Source organism: Scophthalmus maximus, chromosome 16, assembly GCF_022379125.1.
Source record: "Scophthalmus maximus strain ysfricsl-2021 chromosome 16, ASM2237912v1, whole genome shotgun sequence".
In the NCBI taxonomy this organism is placed as follows: domain Eukaryota; kingdom Metazoa; phylum Chordata; class Actinopteri; order Pleuronectiformes; family Scophthalmidae; genus Scophthalmus; species Scophthalmus maximus.
This window is the reverse complement of record NC_061530.1, coordinates 7,406,598-7,425,676: the sequence shown is the minus strand read 5'-3', so window position 1 is coordinate 7,425,676 and position 19,079 is coordinate 7,406,598. Positions and strand designations below refer to the sequence as shown.

The following is a 19,079-nucleotide window of genomic DNA, read 5'->3' as shown; positions in this document are numbered from 1 at the left end:
CCCATTTAATCATTAAATCCCTGAAAGCCTCCTCGCAGCGGCGAGGCGTTGTTGTTCAAAAAGATTCCCACAGCGGTAAAGTAAAAATCAATGACGTCCACGCGGTGTCAGCTGGCACGCAGCCAGAGACATGTTCAGGGAGACGCGGAGCAGAGCGCGGGGCAGCAGGATTACAGGAGCGTTCGCAAGAACGCCACGAAGGGGAGCGTGTCTTTCTTTCTTTTCGCGCAATCTGTTGCGGTTACCACTCGATGTTATGTTCTTGCTGTAAAGGATAGCTTGTTGTTTTCACCATGATCACGTGAAGTGACCCCCTCTTTCGCGTGACTGCGCCGTAAAAGATCAGGGGCAAAACCCCCAGTCCTCACGCTAAATGACATCAAGTTCAGCTAAAGTGAATTTGGACTTCAGAAGAGTCAATATTCTCCTGAAACGGTGAGACATCAGTCACACTTTAGGGAATAAAGGGCTCCCCTAGAGATGTAACACATTGTATGAATAGACTTAATAATGCAATGATAATATAGTGATTTACACAGGATTGCTAGATTTGTTTTTTCTGTTTGACTAGCCCTGTGTTATTAGACGACTATATAAAACCAACTTTGTCCTTGAGGGCAGGGGGGGGAACTGAGATGGATGGATGGATGAAAACAAAGAGAAGCAGCTCTTGTTCTAAGTGTAATGGGCCTTTCGGGTTTCACTATGATGGACTGAAACAGAGACGAATACACGACGATAATAAGATAAAGAATATGTTGAGCACTAGATCTGAAATGATAATCAATTGCAGTCTGGAAGACAAAGTGAGCTCTGTGTGTCCCGGTTGCTGATGAACCTCAGCTGACTATTTTTTTGTGTTGAATTTCCTCTTTATTGCTGTGGTACTTTTGACACTGAAGGACACACAATCACACACACACTCAGACACACACGTACAACCTGACCACACACACACACACACACACACACACACACACACACACACACACACACACACACACACTCAGACACACACACACGTACAACCTGACCACACACACACACACAGACACACACACGTACAACCTGACCACACACACACACACACACACACACACACACACACACTCAGACACACACACACGTACAACCTGACCACACACACACACACAGACACACACACGTACAACCTGACCACACACACACACACACACTCAGACACACACACGTACAACCTGACCACACACACACACACACACACACACACACACACACACTCGTTGTGCTGCGTCTGCTGCTCTCCTCGCTCTGAGCCTTTTCATCTCTCTCCTCTCGTTCCTCCTCAGAAGTGGACTCTATCCATCTTCCCCATTTAGACTCCTGAGACTTTTGTTTCTTTTTACCCTTGAAGTTTCACTCAGCAGTCACTCTCAGTTTGGGTGAAAACTTACATCTCGCGGCTTCGTTCGCACCGAGCGTGATTGGAGCATCTTTTTTTGCAAACCCCTCAGCTTGATCCTTCAGCTCTTTTTTAATTTATACCGAACAAGAACAAGGTCATTTGAACTCAGGTAACCACTAAGACCAATTTTGATATAACCCAGGAAAACTGGCTGTGTGAAACGACTCCTTGGGCTCGTTCAATCACGTGTCAAGTAACAATAGGGAGTGACATCACTTCCTGACTGACTTTTCGACTTTCTAAGTTCATCAAATTGTGTTGTTGCATTTAATGAGGTCAATATCAGTGCAGAGTGTTATCTATAATATAACCACTGGAGTCTTATAGATTAAATCATATCCCACCAGTTGGTTTCATCATTGTTCTTGCATTGTGTCGCCCCACAGCAAGAAGGTTCTTAGTTCAAATCCTGGTGTGGCTGGTGGGTTCTGTTCAGGTACTCCCACTTCCTCCCACGGTCCAAAGACATGCAGAGTGGGGTCAAGTGGATTGGAGACTCTAAATTGACCTTAGGTGGGAACGTGAGAGTGATTGGTTGTTGGAGACCTGTCCAGGGTGAAGTCTCGCCTCCCGCTCAATGTCAGCTGCGATTGCCTCCAGCCAGTCAAGCGGTACAGTACTAGATGGAATGGATTTTATAAGTGTCTCAAATGTTCTCGTTTTGCATGAACATAGTGTGAAACAGAGTGCGTGCGTGCGTGCGTGCGCGCGTGCGCGTGACAGTCTGTAGTCCCACCGCTCACCTGCCTGCAGCGTTGCTTCCAGCCTCCACTGCAGATCTCCCTCCGCTCTGCTCGACACCCAGCAGCTCGTCTCAGCAGACCAAAGCCAGACTCACAAAGCGCGCTCCCTCCAAACTTCTCTTTCTTCATCTTTCTTTTTTTACCTCTAGCTTACATTTGTATGCTAAAATGTTTTTTTGACACTCTATTCTGATGAAATATTTCTCCGTAAAATATATTTCCTACTGGGTTACTATAGATGGCAGGTGAGGTATAATTGGGTTGCATTAATCAGAAGTGTTCAGAGGAAAGAAAATTACTTTTAAGCTTGGCATCGATCACATGATAAAGAGACAGATCCCTCGGGACATTTAGACAGATGTAGGTGTTGTCAGCTTGTAGCACTTTTTCTTTTTTTTACTTTTGAGGCAGAAGTGAATCTGGCTGGAATCAACATCTTTGATATGCCAGTTCTGGGACAGTACACGCAATCACAACCCCATTTTTTTTTTTCAGGCTAGAAAGAACAATCAATAAATGAATAAATAGAGACAAAACAGTCTCACCCGGGGTCCACCCAGCTTTTAACCACCCCTCAGGGTCTTGCCTGTATAAGGACCAAATTACACGGCGCTAATCAAAATCGGAGTCCCGCCGATTGGTTAATTCTGCCTCAACACTTTGATTTCTGTCTGAGCACTCCCTGCCAAGCGTGTCGCAAGACGATAAAGTGAATACAGCGGTAACAGAGGGTGAACCACTCCCACCTTCTTTATGATCCTCTTTTACCACCATTATTTAAAAAAAAGTGTTTCTGCTCTTATATAATATAATATCTAATAATAACATGAGAACACTCTGAGAATCACTCGTCACCTTTAAGGCCAGTGATTGCGAATACACGCTGACGACACTGTTATCCTTTTTTTCTTTTTTTCCATAGCTCCAGAAAGCAGCTGTCCCTGCACATTTTGCCGTCCAATCCCATTTTTCTGGTACTTCAAGGGTCTGGAGATGTAAAAAGATTCTCAGCCCCTTGCACCTATGCGCTATTCAAGTCGCACTGCAGCCACGAGCAAGTTAGATGTTGCTGCGGCACGTCGTGAGAGCGTGCACGCGTCGGGCAAACACACCGAATGTACCCAAGCATGTGTGAGGTGTGTATATCACAAAGGCCTGAACTGGACGTTGTCTGGAGGCTGAGACAACACAAAAAAACAAAAACAAAAGAGCCAGAATTTTGTAGTAAGAAACATATTCCAACACTTACATGGCTCCAATAATTTTGTATTTATTTAATAATGAACCCCCCAAAAAAGAGTGATCACTAGTTTATTTCCGGTTGATAACTTATCAACTATAAATTTACTTAATAGGTTCACATTTCTTGAATGATAGCTCCTATTTATATTTTTCTACAAAAAATACCATGTCTTCTACAGTAAGTAACGGGCTGTCGTCAAGACAAACGAGGCACATTTCATACACGCTGCGGGCAAAATATGTGCCAGTAACTTAAAGGGAAATTTCGTGTTTCATGATTTCGTGCTCCATCAGCAGTCAGCGGGAATTACTCCACCTGTGGGGTTTTGTAGCCCACGTCCACTTACAGCTGCACTTCTTGTTTGTGATGGACAGGAAGAGCTAAGTCACATTTGCACAACAGGGAGGAGTCGGCACACATTTACAGCGTGGAAACAACACAACACCAAAACACTCAACAACACTCTTTTGCTTGGTGGGGGGGGTGGTGGTCCCTGGCGTCCCATCCTCAGGGATGAACATGCACGGCATCTGTGATATCCCCCACACAGCCTGCCAGTGTTGGAGGCCGAAGGATCTGAGAAACCCTCTCTCAGATTTCTCGGCGGGGGAAGCGCGGAGAGGTCCTGGTATCCAGACGCAGCCCCGCTGGAACGCAAGAAAACGCTGTTACCATTGACTGACACTGTAGAGCCCCTCCCCCTCCTCTCAGCGCAGCGCGCAGTAGGGAATCGATCAAAAGCCAATCAGGGCGAAAGGCTCTCGGGCGCCTGCAATTAGATCTGCAGTGTTGTGCATCTTCTTCACGTACAACAAACTAGTTCAAGCCATTTGTGTAAAGGGGAAGACCAAGCAATTATTTTTTATTTTACGACCAGGTTGTTAAAACATATATAAAAAAGTAATAGAAATGTTATCTGTCGCCATATTTTCTGACATTTAATCAAGGATGTTTGAAGCATGTCAGCATGTCAGCATGTCAGGGAGGGTCTTAACTAAAGATGCAATGAAGTTGCATCATGGGAAATGTAGGATCCAGTGTATTTGTTGCTTGACTCATCCTAGGGACTATAGGTGAGGATATCACAGCTTCCGCTTCGTCAAGTATCATATTGGTATCATATTTTAATGGATTGGTATATGAATAGCAAGGTAAATGAAGAGATTTGACCCCATGAGTTACTGTAGTTCCACCGACAGGAGGATAGGAATCATTCTTTTTTAAAAATCTGTCTCTCGAAGGTTGTTTTTTCTTCCTCACGTCCGCTCTCCATCAGTGGAGGACAAATATCTTTATTCTTCATTGTAATTATCGTTGGAGAACAAATTGATACATTCAGTTTATTAGAACCCCTGGTGGTTTGTCTTATACTTGTCATTTGTTTGTACAAATTACATTTCCCCTATATACTGATATAATCAAATTATTTTCCATTGTTTGCGTTCAACCCTAATGGGTTTCCTCAATTGAAATCACCCATAAGTCCCGTCTGCATGTTCACCTTTGCCTCTAAACCACATTCCCTCACACGACGTGTTTGTGTTTTGGTCCAGGACAGTATCACTGGAGGGCAGAGCCTTTGTGTGAAAATGTTATGTTGATGTATTTGACCTACTCGATTTTGGAGCACGCTGGTCGCTGTAGTCCTCGGCCTGATGTGAATGTTTCGGCTTCATCACTCTGGTGCTAGTGTCGCCTTCTGTAGATTTAGTGGTGACAGACGTACAGCGTTGAGGTGAGTGAGCAATCAGTTGTGCAATCGCTCGGGCCATGGAGGTTTTTTCTGGAACGGGTGGTGGTCGATTTTTGCTTCTCTGTGCGGCGACCTCCGCCTGTTCTCCGTTCGCCTCACCGAAGACGTCATCGGATTCGTCTGACCCGGTAGCTGGGCGGAGATTCACGGCACAGAGCTCCTGGAGTGTCATCGCGGGCAGAGGGCTCACCAGAGACCCGAGGAAGGCTGAGGAGTCTGAGTGCCGACGGGATGGTTTGGGTCTGACAGGGGGTTTGGTTTTAGGGCAAGGGTCTTGATTGAAAGTGTTATCTGATTTAGAGGTCGAGCCAGGACCGGATTTGGGGTCGGGAAAGACGACAGGGAGTGGAATCTGCAGAGACAGCCTGTTGGTTCGAGCCCAGGGCGAGGTGGAGCGGGACTTGGGGCGCAACCTCCAGCCAAGAGGGTCACGGCCGGTGATTACAGAAGTCTGCATGGTAGGAGGAGAGGAGCAGGAGGAGGAGGTGGAGGAGGAGGAGGACGACGATGAGGACCGGCTCGGTGAGCTAAAGATTCCGACGGGGGGGCAGGAGTAACGTTTGAATGACCTTTCGGATGCTGTGTGAGGTGCGAGAAGAGACACTCCCCGCTGAGGAGGCTGTGGCTCCTTCTTCTTCTTCCTCACAATGATGACAGGCGGGGTCCCTGACTTACTGAAGTCCGCTGACCACCGTCGCTGAGGAGCACTGGGGGTCACACTGGAGATGGAGACCGGTGACGAAGGGCCCTCTCTGGTCTCCTGGCTGCTGTGTCTTATGGCTGGTCTCGGCCTTTGTGTGGCCTCGCAGTCTCCGTTCTCTGTTCTGTGGCTCGCATGATTCGCATTAGACACTTCCTCGCTCATCTGGCCACACGCAGCATGGCTGCCACTGACACGCGCCGGGCTAACAGCGCCATTAGAAACAGTAGAGCCTTTATTCATCTTGTCTGGTACAGGAACCCTGTGTAGAGAAACATGGAGAGAAAGTGAGGGGGTGTGTGTGTGTGTGTGTGTGTGTGTGTGTGTGTGTGTGTGTGTGTGTGTGTGTGTGTGTGTGTGTGTGTGTGTGTGTGTGTGTGTGTGTGTGTGTGTGTGTGTGTGTGTGTGTGTGTGTGTGTGTGTGTGTGTGTGTGTGTGTGTGTGTGTGTGTGTGTGTGTGTGTGTGTGTGTGTACATTTTGAAAAGAGGAAGAAGAAACACCCATCTAGATTTCTCAAATACACTTACATGTTTTTGCAACCGGTGCCATTTCGCAACGACGCCAGATGCCCAGATGTGTGGGTAAAACTAATAACGGCACGTTTTCATTTGATAAGGCAATTTTGGACATTTATATAGTATATATATACCCAGATGAATGTTTAACTACTGTTTAGCATTTAGCTACAGTGCTAAGCTATGGTAAGGGTCTGACTCAAGTAGTAGGCCTCTCCTTTATGAAGCAATAAAATAGCCTTAAATTTTGTTAACAACAGTCAGCAATAGCCAACAAAAGCGGAACACACCAGATGAATAATGCTCTCACAGGTGAGTGTATGGAATTTTCTACTTATGAGTTCAACCTGTTGGAGGAAGATTGTGTTATTTCTCCTCTTAAAAGTTTCTTTAAATCTGCTTCATATAATGAGTATATATTATGTGAAATAAAGTAGTTGGTTTGGGTAAACAATACAACCATATATTATTAAACATAAAACTCCCCTAAAACATTTCAGAGAATAAAATGTATCACTTAAAAACACACAAACTCACACCTTTAAACCCCAAACCTTGGTAATGAACATTGGTGTGTTTACTTTGTGTATGTGACTGTAAAATAAAATGGTTTACCTGTAGTGCTGCTGTGTTGATCTCAGTCCTCTCCAAAGTTAGATTAGTCGCTAACTTCTTACTTCTGTTCCCCTCTTTCTTAATACCATGCACCCAGCTGCCCTCCCTGAAAGTGGCCACAGCTTCCTCAACGCCCAGTACACGCACACACACACACACACGCACACGCACACGCACACACACACACGCACACACACACACCCCGAACACACCGAACACACCGAACCAGTCAGGGTTGCTCAACATCTGTTTTCATAATAGCTTGAAGAAGAACAGTGTGAGAAAGTCAATATTAAACACATTTCACACCAACCATGACTCACCTACCATTTCACTATTTTATGCAATAACCCACAGCTTCCTCCATTTAAGTACATGCACGTTTTTCTTTTCCTATCGTGATAAAACGCGATATCAAAGGGTCTGTTAATCCAAATCATGAAAGAACATATTCTGTTTCATTGCCCCGTTTTTGAATCGAAGATAACTATTACTAGAAGAAACTGTCCCGATGATGTCGGAGTAACCAGAACATAGAACAGAATAGAATAGAAAAGAAAACTTTATTCATCCCGCTTAGGGGAAATTCACTTATCACAGCAGCACAGTATCACACAGGGTAGCAAAAATACAATTAAAGATACAGGAACAAACTATTTTCAAAAGCTGTGTGCATATACAGTATATCATTTCCTGGAACAATTTGAAGTCTGAACCTCTAAAAAGTAACTTGTTGACGCCTTGAGTTCATTGCTTTTATATTTCCTGGATCGCATCGAGTGTCATGGTTTGGGTTGCAATTCTGATGCTTTGCATTGAGATTGCCTGTCTCTGCATGGTGCTTCACATCCAGTGCTCCTCATTCACTGACGGACATTGACCATTAGCTGGCGTTTGTATTCAGGCATCACAATTAACCACTTTCTGCTCCACAATCTCGGCTGCAGCGGCAGGAAAGAACATTTTTAGCCAGCGAGTGCAGCTCTGTGTTCCAGCCTGGAACTATAAGTGCCAGAAAAGCGGTTTGCACGGACATTCACGGCTCCCGGATTGTCATTGAGAGCATTTTTGGATGCTACTGGTAACATCAAGTGCACAGCAAAACTGTGCCTACAGACTGTAAGTCTCATGACGACACAGAAACCTGTTGAATTGCAGCTGGAGCAGCTTAGCGGGTTACACGGCTGACTTTGGTACAGAACGTTGGTGTCCGATCCCGGGTCACCCCAGTGTGGTCCCTTAAGCACCGCCCTTAATACTACAGGCCTCAATGATTGTAAATGGCTTTGGTGAAAAGCGTCAGCAAAATTAATGTCATTTCATGTCATTTAAAAGCATTTTCAATCTGGAAATGTGCATGACTATTATTTGTGCTCAAAGATTTAGGGCCTTAAAGCCCCCATGTGTGGGATATCCTATAAATATATATGATGATGTGAAAGATGAAATAAAACATCAGAATTCTACATGATGTACTTTTGGATTACTTGTCAAAAATATACCAAAAATCCAAACCAAATAGGTTTTTGAAAATCTCTCACCCATCGCAAAGTGGCATTTAGGGCGACACGATCGTTTATGTTCCCAAATGTTTTCAGACTGATGCAGTTTGCATTTTTAACGTCCTGCAACTGGGCCCACATGGGCGTGTTTGTCATAAATCAGCTGTGGTCAGACCCGCAGAGTTTCACTGTTATTTTAAGGGCACGTTATCAAGATGGCATGTGCCTACTGTACACAGGCAGGTGCACGCGTCTGCTTGGTTCACACAGAAGTGAAACCACATGAGCAGATCCCGCTTCAGAGATATGTTCTCTCTCTCTGCACTCGCAAATCTGCTGCGATAACAGCCATCCACCAGGCATTTGGCTTTTAAAGGGAATGGGTGATGGCGCCCTGATTGGCTAATTGCATGTTACGCCCAAATCACACCAAAGATTAATCAAGAGACTAAGTACGACTCTTCTGACCTTTTTTCCTGCTATTAAACTATCAAATGTGAATCTGGACACAAGCTGAATTATTTTGCACGCTGTGCTTTAGCACACATGGTAAAATAGAGCCATAAGCATGTCTGTTGACAATATTTCTTCAGCGATAAATCTGGCAAGCGATTTCAACCAGTAAGAGCAATGTCAGCGTTCCGACTCCAAGAGAATTTAGATATAAACTGATATTAGTGATTTGTAATTAGTGATTTGCTTGTCTATTTCCAAAGAGATCCACAGAGTTCAGGAAGCTGTAGCAACACGCAAGTCAGGATTTGACATCATCTGGTGGCTGTGGCAAAACATTGTCTCTAATTGGATAAACTTAAGTCACATTTTAAGGTTTGCATCTTTGCATCATTTGCGGTGGCCTCAGTGTAGACCCTGCAGCGGCTGTACACGAGCTAAAACCAAGGCAGTAAATTCGACAGCGTGTCACAGGCCATCACATGTAGACCGACACCCCCTCCCATGCTCGTGACACACTGTATGAACTCCAACGCTCGGCGCTGACAGCGGGCCCTTTGAAGTTTGATCAGCTCAGAAGCTGCGCTGCTTCTCTCACTCCCTCCTAATCCACCCACAGACCGCAGAGATCTTTCTAGGCTGTGTGAGTAATTGGCAGGTTTGCATGTTGTGGGGGGGGGGGGGCTGCAAGGTGAAGGCTCGGTACATTAATCTCTGTGTAATGAAGCGATGTAAACCCCCGGGGAGGCAGTGCCGAATACTGTAAACCTGCACACGAGGGGGACGGATCAGCTCTGATCTGTGGTTTTCGTCAGATGATACAGAGAGAGGGGAAATTTGGGATGAGTTGCAGGAGAAGGAAATGTGTGTGTGTGTACTGCTGTACAGTGAGTTATGTGTGTGTGTGTGTGTGTGTGAGAGACCTGACCTTGCTCTCGCCGTTTTTAATCAGATTGCAATGAAATATTTTTGCCTCGGCAGCCTGCCCGTCAGACGTGGTCAACACCAGCCCTCTGCTCCGCTGGACGTCTCTACTATATATTTCTTTTGTGTACCACACAATGTTCCATTTTAAAAATCTGACAAAGTTACCTCTTCTTTTTCCCCCCGACAAAGTTTGAAATAGTGCTGTGGTTTGAAGCTGCAGGGAATGGATGCGAAAAACATTCTGAAATCAGGAGTGAGCATAATGTCCTAAAGAGCAGGAGGAATATTTCATAGTGTTTCCTTATTTTCTTTGTCTGAAGTCGGCGGAGCGATTTCTCAGGATACTTGAGCACAGGAAGGCTCAAAATAGAGAGATTTGAAGGCCGATCCCCTCAGGTTTTTCCCATGGTGCACTGCAGTAATCGCTCTTAGCATTTATCGCTGGCCTTTCTTTGTCTTTTGTCGCTGCTCCACGTCGGCGACAGCCGTGGTCATGGTCAGTGTGACCTCAGTGTGGATGCGACGCCTCAGGAACGCCTTGAAGACAATGTGCCTCAAATATTCATGAGCACCCAAAGACAAAGTGATGCCATTTCGCCCGTCAAAGGTCGAGGTCACTGTGATGTCACAAAAGACACGTCGCATTGGCCATAACTCAAGAACAAAGGGGCTACTAATGACACATTTTAACACTGTATAATTGGAACACAAGATGAACCAATGATGGTAAAATGTCAAAGGTCAACTTCACTGTGACATTATAATGTTGTGCGATTAGTTTTCTGGCCATTATTTATCACAGGATACACAGGAAGGAGATTTTGACAATATTTCCTGCAGCTTGACTGGTTGGCGATAGTCTTTCAATCTGGACTTATTGGGCAGAAAATGTTCAATTAATACTTTGTGACGATACAAATATATTTTTACCAAATAGTTGAGATGTCCATTGCTTCTATATTCCTATAGAATACAACGGTTTCTAACTGGTATCAGCATGATAAACATTGCATTGTAACATTTTATACTTGTTGGAATTATTACATCAAATGTATTCAATCATTTTCACATTTTAAATGAACATCTAATAATACATTAGGTAAATCTGGGGGCGATAATGCTAATACTGCAGCCCTGCCTCCTTGAAATTACATATTTCGCTAAGTCTAACAAAATCTGGCTGCAATTACATTTCTTTATGATTGTATTTGTCACAAATAAGTTATATTAAAAAAATGAATGTCTAATACTGTTATGAATGAAATCCAAATTTAAGAACGATAACAGTTCAGGACATTGACCACTTCACTTCGATTGTGTGTCAGATGTGTCCTTGTGTAAGGGAAGCATATACAGGTTAACACAGAATGATGTCATATGTACAGTATATATGTACTTTTAATCTGTAGACGTTTTGGTGGAGGACAGCTTATCTTTCGCCTTTGTACTGATGAAATGTCTATTCTCCTCTTACGTCATGACAGCCCTAATCTTCCTGTCCTCCTTGAACCGCTCTCAAACGCTGACTTGCTGTTGCATAAGCTCTCGGTCCCATTCCACCTATACCGCCATCTTCTTCTCATTCACATCCATGCTTAATCGCCGATCAAAATATCCACCCGTCCTTCACGAAATCCTGGGAACAGAAAAATGAAGCAGGCTGGAAATTTAATACAAATCTCGCCATCCTCTGTGGCTCATTACTTTGTGTCTTTACTGTCTCAAAATTCATTTTGCTACAAAAAAAAAATGAATTGCAACTTCTCAGGGTGGTTCAAGGTAAGACTGGACTTAGATTTAATCACACGCACGTACTGTACAGTATCTGCTCAGCGAATGTTAAGGGGGCGGTGATTAGCAGAGCTGATATTATTTCCATAATTAGAAACACGAATGTAGTGCAGCTGCTCAGACGAAAATGTGAATTATTTTAGCCTTTATTAAAAGTCCTACTTTACTCTCAATGCACAAGCACACTGCTCGGCCACATACATATATTATTAGGGGTTGGAGCCAAACACATTAAAAAAAAGAACACTACCTGTCTCACTGAAAGACGACCTTCTTGTTTTGTTCAACCCTTCATAGCATCATCCAATTTTTTAAGGTTTTCCCCACGGGTTGGTGTTGGTATTGCAGGGGATCCTTGAAATATTGTTAGAAATATGTGTTTCATTATGTATTTCATTAAATCAGCCATAATAAAAATCCTACAAAGTATGTCCAGCATTCACTCTTCACCAACAAGCCTGGCACTGGGCCTGAACCTGGCCTAGCTGATGCATCGTGGAATCAGAACATCAGCAGCAGTCGTCTTGTGATTGGAAGATGATGGAGAAGGGGAAGGCAAGATTGTACTGAGCCAATGACCAATGAATTAATCTTTTGTCGTTCTCCCTCTCTCCTTCTGCGCGGATTCATCCATCTCCTCTGCTGCCACTCTTTATCTGCAATCCACCTTCTCTCTACTCTCTCCTCATCTTTCTCTCCCCACTCCCCTCTTCGATTCTACAACCCCTCTGTTGCTCTCTGCTGCGGTGTCCAGGCGTGGCTGACAGAGATCCATGAGTACGCTCAGCAGGATGTGGTCATCATGCTGCTGGGCAACAAGGTGAGACTTTGCAACTCCACAAACCCTGGGAGATGGATGCACAGATGGACCCATAGCGGGAGGGACGTGGAGGGAGGTCTGCTGGGAGCCAGAGTGTACGGTCGGATGGATGGATGTGCCAGGAAGCAGGGAGAGAGAAACTCTCCATTATAGCATTTTCAAATGTCACATTTTAGATCACCTGAATGGTAAAAGACTGTTGGGAAAGTAACAGGCATTTTATATTAAATGTGTAGATGAACATTCAGTCTTCAAGGATCCACAGAGAATCACGACCCATCTCTGCAGATCTGTTCAGGTCTATCAAGCCGTTCCGCATCGTTTCGCTTACAACTTTAATTTTTTTAGTTCACTCTTGCCGTTCTCATCCACTCTGTTGAAGCAGGCAGCTGTTTTTAGTCGGGGGGGGGGGGGGGGGGGGTGGATGCTCTACTTGCCTGGCATCAAATGACAGCCAGACAGAAGCCACAGGCTGGTCAAGGAAGTCGAAAGCTACAATTTGTTCGCTGGGGTTGGTGCAGACCAAAACAGAGCTAAAAGAAGTCTCAATGTTGCTCTTACACACCAGATTAATGCTAGTGTCACTCCATGTCCAAGTCTTTTATTAACATATTGGCCAAAGCAGCTTTGGAGATTCTTCTAGAGCTACTAAAAAGCAGGTATTGCAGCTTTAGTGTCACAATTTGTTTCATGACAAGACATCTTGGAGAAACGCCTTATATCTGTGACAGGTTTTTTTTTCAAATCTTCTTTACTTAACTTGAAATTAAAGCATTACAAATACTGTCTAAGCAGCTGGTTAACGTATGAAAAACAACTCACACGTAATGAAACATGTGACATAAAAGAGGACCGTTTTGATAAAGACGTACATGGACGGGTCACACATGGACCGCCGCAGCCTTGACCACTGTCCAGAGCGCTGTGTGACAGAACTCGGGTTTACTCTGTGTGTCCATTGTGTCACAGGCCGACTCCACACATGACAGGCTGGTGAAGCGAGAGGAGGGAGAGAAACTGGCAAAGGTGAGCGTCATGACACACACACACATGCAATTTGTCACGTGTATCCAGGGTAAAAGATGTACTGTACTTAATCTGCCCACACATTCACGTGGGCCTAACCCCCCCCCCCCCCCCCCCCCCCCCCCCCCGTGCAGCACCTGTGTCTCAATTAGTCTGTGTAATTATGTATTCATGCACACATAATGCTATTGTTGTTTGGAATATATTATTCGAAGGGGTTACTAACATCATCTGATGCCCGCGAGCATCTTCCGTCGGCCACATGCTGTGCTCTCTCTTCCTTATGAATCAAAACAAAGAGAAATGTCATGCACCAAGAACTATTTTTGAATTATTGTTATAAATCGGCACTGCTCTCACGCCTCTATACGTACTTGAAAGCATAGCTGTGAACCCAAAGTGCAACGGTAATCGCGAATCCCCCATGAGCCTAATCTTTCTATCCGCGTCAAGGCAAGTTCATCTCGTAAGGAACGGTCCACACACGTAATGACAACAGATGTTCCCCTGTTTCTCCGTGCAGGAGTTCGGAGTGCCCTTCATGGAGACGAGCGCCAAAACTGGACTGAATGTGGAGCTGGCCTTCACTGCTGTAGCCAAGTGAGTCACACACCCACGAGCACACGGGGAACAGCGGCGTACGAAGGAGAGCACGGCAAAGGTCCGCGTGTCCTCTAAAAGAAAAGAAAACTTTACTGTGAAGGAGCTCGGAGAGATGCTGAGAGACCGCGTGCTGTGCCTGTAAAGTGATCAGAACTGGGACATCAAATTGAAAAATTACAGAAAATTGTGCTTTAACTTAGTTTGGTCCCATCTGCTAACATGGAGGAGGCGGGGTTTATTGTTCTCACCGCAGCCTGCCACCGGGGGGCGATCAATGTGTTTTGGCTTCACACTTGACAGCTGCCATGTCTTCCGTCTTCATGTTGGACATCAAAAACCAACGTTACTGACTGATTGTTGGTTTTGTTTAGCCATCACACAGGTACAACTGTCTGTTGCTTCCTGCTCGTGCGCCCCTCATGCTGTCAAGTCACTGAATGGGACGTTTCTACCTGTCAGAGCCAAATAAGCACAGGTGTATATAATGACACTGAGGGGGCGAGGTCGAATTGTCCAACTGGCTTAGGAAGTTGCCCAAACCTTGACGTGACCCGGAAGTATTTGATCGGCAGCCATGATCTCCTTTAGCACAGGGTGCACTGGAGCGTCCTTTGTGAGAGTAAGGAGATATATAGACGCCCCACAATTCATTGCGGCAGCAATATATTTGACGTGACGTGCCATGCACGGACGTTAGAATTCAATCCGAAGAAGAAGAAGAAGTAGTAGAGTCTGAATATGACCCAGAAGAGACGCACGTCATCATGTCAGTCACTGTTACATATGAATCACTTACATCTGATGTCACACGGTGGTAAAACACACTGGAAACATGCCGATGGAGCCGCTGCGTTTTTTGTAGTTCATCTTCGGAAATTCGGAGGACAATTCGACCTCACCCCTGGATTTATTCTAGCCCCGCCTCCCGATAAACCCCAGTCTGCTCTGATTGGCCAGGTGGGCCAGTCTGTTGTGACTGGTCAACTGATTTAAAAATGTGTCGGAAATGTCACACCCCCTTCGCCCCAGAGAAGTGGTGACTCTCAGATTGCAGGCAGGATTACCCCAAAACTGTGACATCACAGTGGGGTTTAGCCAGCTCACAAAACAACAACAGGGTGGCCTTTTTTCAAAGTTCGTGGGCCGGCAGGCTCCACAGATGCACACATTTATGTGTAAAGTGATTATTGCATAATATGTCACCTTAAATGGATTTTAGTCTTGAATTTTTTTTTCACACATAAATATGCATATTCACCTTCAGTCTTCCTTTTGTCATTTGCTTCAGTCTTATCAGTACTTCTCTACAGAGCATTGTTAGAAGTGCTATATAAATCAAACTTGTTTTTATTATTATTATCATTATTATTATTATTATTATTATTATTATCATGGTTTAAAAATGAGTGTGTGAAAACCTGTCAGAGGAATAGGTGAAAATCGTAGAGTAGTTTGAAATGATGCATGGTTAATTCTGACAGTTTTGTATGGGAAGATAAAGGTTATTTGTGCAGACCTCGTGTGTTGATTTAATGTGTTGCAGTTTTTCCAGGAGCTACTTTCAGTCTTGCCATAGAACGAGACTCACACAGCCATTGTGACTCACAGCTAAAAGAAAGCTGATTTTAAAGGAACAGTGGAATGATAAGCTGAAGTAAGATCTTTTTTTTTTTTTTTATCAAGGTGCAATAAAGACAGGGCCATAAGATTCCATGTCAGATATCAGCAGTGTGTACTGTGGCATGTTTAGAGGAATCTCTTCGGTGGTGGTCCCAGATTGTGTTGCACAGTCACTTGAACTGCTGCTGCGGTATCTATCTAATCCTGAGACAAATTACAAATCTTGTTCTGAATGAAGGACAGGTGAAGGCGGCCAGTGTATGAACAAGCAGAGAGGAGGACTGCCAGTGCTCAGCAGTCTGGTAATGTTGGGGGAGAGCAGCATTATTTAAAGTCCTTTTTTGACATGATGTAGACTTGCATTTGTTCCCTGCAAGCCATGGCAATGATGATAGAAAATGTCAAACATTAAAATTCACAGGGACACAAATTACAGGACAATACACCACCAGCAAACCCACAAATGTCATGTCTTATTTGTCTTAAACAATACAAATAAAAATGAGAGTACTATTTTAATCAAATGTTGAGTGTTGGACAGTCTGTGTGGGAGCTGTTTCACATTTATATCCGATGGTAACAGGCTGCTTGGGTGTTGCCAAGAAATAGCATGACAGTCTGGCACATAACAACCAGCAGATACAGTGTATTACACAAAATATTCTTTCCTTTCTTCTTCTTTCTTTTTTTTTACATCTCTTGCTTTCTACTGTCTGTTTTTTCATCTCTGTCATCACTGACATCTTGTCATATTCTCATCTCTTCCAGCCTACTTCCGCCCATGTTTCAGTTCATTTCTTTGCTGTAGTGCTTCATTCGCGCAAATCATACAAATGCAGAAGGTAAAAGCAACACAAAGAACATGATTCACATAGAAACAATGACAATGGCATTCACCGCAAACCAAGTGACGCAAATTGCGAAAGAATATAAGGCTGTGCAATACGAGGGCTCACTTGAGAGGAGGAACCCATATAGATATAACATTATTGATTGGTCACATTTTTAAAATATAAAAAAATGGGGCCCTATGAAAGATTACATCAAAATAAATTGGATTTTTACAGATTTAAAGATGCTAGAAAAGATGCCAAACTGTAAGCGGTGCAGTTTTGAATGTTGCCACCTAGCCTCACGTTACCGTCTCTCTGTCTCTGTCTCAGAGAACTGAAGCACAGGACCATGAAGGAGCCCGACCAGCCAAAGTTTCAGCTTCAGGAGTTTGTCGACAAAGAAATAAGGACTGCCGGCTGCTGCCGCTCGTAGACCACATCCTATCTGTGTGTGTGTGTGTGTGTGTGTGTGTGTGTGTGTGTGTGTGTGTGTGTGTGTGTGTGTGTGTGTGTGTGTGTGTGTGTGTGTGTGTGTGTGTGTGTGTGTGTGTGTGTGTGTGTGTGTGAGAGAGAGAGTGTGTGTGACTGAGAGAGAGAGATCAGGTACGTTCTGTTGGAGTATGTAATCAGCCTGTGTTGGTGTGTCTGGGGATAATCTCAGCGTGTGTAATATTTCTTTATGTGGTTATGCGGCCAATATCTTCTCTCTCCCAACCCACCTCTCCTCTGCAACTGTGAATGTAATATAATTCCTATCTACACGCGCGCGCGCACACACACACACACACACACACACACACACACACACACACACACACACACACACAGAGCAATGTTGAATCCATCCTGTGCAGTTTTTCATAAGTGTGATGTACATATTTCAAACGTAATTGTAATGGAAGTCTTCTGAAATCTTTGTCTTTGTTGAAACTCAAGTATATAGACACAAATATGTTAAATATTGTATCAATCAATCTTCTTAATGTAATAGATATAGATCTGATGACCACATTTCTACGGATACAGTTCTGCGCCTGACGCGTGAGCTGACGAATGGCACTGTGTGCTGTTTATGATCAGGATGAAATATGGTTGTTGATTTTAATACTGTCCCGGTGATCGTGACTATCATCATACTAAGGTGAAATATGATTTAATATGATTTTTATTTTACTTATTTTAGGAGACATCAGTTCTGTTGTATTGTGGAAAATAAAAGGAAAAGGATGCTCGTCAGTTCCAGAATGTTGAGTGCAAGAGGCAGATAGACAAACAAACGTTTTTTTGACAAAGCAACATGATTCTTCTGAAGTAAGTACACACTTGGAAATTGAGTTTGGGATTTTTGACCCATGGAATTATCAGTTTCCAAAAACTAAATTGAACAAAAAACAAACGCTTTAACTCAAGGTCTCTCGCTGGATCTTTCCATTACATCTCGTAATCGTGGTCTTCTACAACGATATCAGCAACATTCATCCATTTAATATTCAATGGGTCAACTCCATGTGCAACTCCTCCATCCACTGACGAGGCCCATGAGATGTGGTGGAAAGCTCCGGATAAGATCAGTAAAGGGACGTTGAGTTAAGATACTTTTTTGTCTAGAGAGAAATTAGTGATGTATCTCCACTTTTTGTAAGTATTGCAGTGAATTTTAAACTTCTCAGTGGAATGTGTGTAAATATTTCAATCAGGTGCACCGAACCTCTTGACTTTTTTCCCACCGTTTTGACAGGTTTTGTTTTTGTGCATATCTTAGAAACAACACAAAAAAATACACTATTGTTTGAGCAAACATGAGCACAGCAGATATTCAGTCTGAAATTCTTGTGGTTTCCAACCGAGATCACAACATGTAGAAGACGCGTCGAGAATTTGTTTTACCTGGAAGAAGGTTTGGTTGAGTGTAACTTGTTTCCTTCCCCTGAGGTGGTAAAGTTCCCGTTTTGGCTTATATCCATCCGCAAGACGAGGGTTCGAGGGGGAAAGCTCATTTTAAAGTTGCCAGTGTGTAAAGATGGAGGATTCATGTGGCAGGAATGCCAACATATTGATTTTTGTCAGCTGTTCTGTCAAAGCTGGTTATGCGAGTGTTCAAAAATGCTATACATTCTGTTTCAAAATGCTGTAAATACACGTTCGGAATGCTCACATCCGATTCAAAATTCTGATGTCATTAATTTCCTGTTGACTTGTAATCTGTATCTTAATGGAAGCTGTTTGTATTGTATGAATCTCAAGTGTTCTCATTAAAGAATTAGCGACGAATGAGGTCGTCCGTGCCTCTGGATGAACAAGTCGTGAAGCGCAGGCGTGGACCTGCAGCACCACCGTGTGGCTGTCACTCGCTATTACAACGTGAACTTTCGCCATTCAACACAATTGAATTATCTGGTAAGGCTTCATCTCTCTAAAGATCCCTGGGCAAAACGGAGCTCGCACACCATCACTGCTTTTTACTGCTCTCACCTGATCTGTCAGATTCCC

The 19,079-nt window shown here is 43.9% G+C and overlaps 2 protein-coding genes across 6 annotated transcripts in view; one reads left to right on the top strand and one right to left on the bottom strand.

Moving 5' to 3' along the window:
* The window catches only part of LOC118287936 (ras-related protein Rab-26), a 62,973-nt gene extending 44,113 nt beyond the window's left edge, over positions 1–18,860 (top strand). For 2 of the 5 annotated variants that reach the window (XM_035613590.2, XM_035613586.2), the window contains 4 exons: positions 12,442–12,507; positions 13,477–13,533; positions 14,057–14,133; positions 16,920–18,860. In XM_035613590.2, coding sequence (XP_035469483.1) covers positions 12,442–12,507; positions 13,477–13,533; positions 14,057–14,133; positions 16,920–17,022 — 303 coding nt within the window. In that variant the 3' untranslated portion in view covers positions 17,023–18,860. Of the gene's footprint in view, positions 1–12,441; positions 12,508–13,476; positions 13,534–14,056; positions 14,134–16,524; positions 16,599–16,919 lie in introns of those variants that run through there. The other 3 variants (XM_047327718.1, XM_035613589.2, XR_004785767.2) reach the window with 3 other exon arrangements.
* LOC118287934 (putative protein TPRXL) lies at positions 3,438–7,152 on the bottom strand. The gene is made up of 3 exons (XM_035613585.2): positions 7,015–7,152; positions 5,046–6,145; positions 3,438–4,077 (listed from the first exon to the last, which is right to left on the bottom strand). The coding sequence occupies exons 2-3, from the start codon at positions 6,124–6,126 to the stop codon at positions 4,022–4,024; spliced, it is 1,137 nt and encodes a 378-aa protein (XP_035469478.2). The 5' UTR covers positions 6,127–6,145; positions 7,015–7,152; the 3' UTR covers positions 3,438–4,021.
* Positions 18,861–19,079: the final 219 nt, after the last annotated feature.

What these genes read in the sequence shown, in the direction of transcription:
- LOC118287934 (XM_035613585.2), bottom strand. Translation starts at nt 6,126, where the DNA reads ATGAATAAAGGCTCTACTGTTTCTAATGGCGCTGTTAGCCCGGCGCGT. An exon ending in CCAGCGTGCTCCAAAATCGA is followed by an intron (nt 4,078 to 5,045) that starts GTAGGTCAAATA and finishes CTTGCGTTCCAG; the next exon opens with CGGGGCTGCGTCTGGATACC.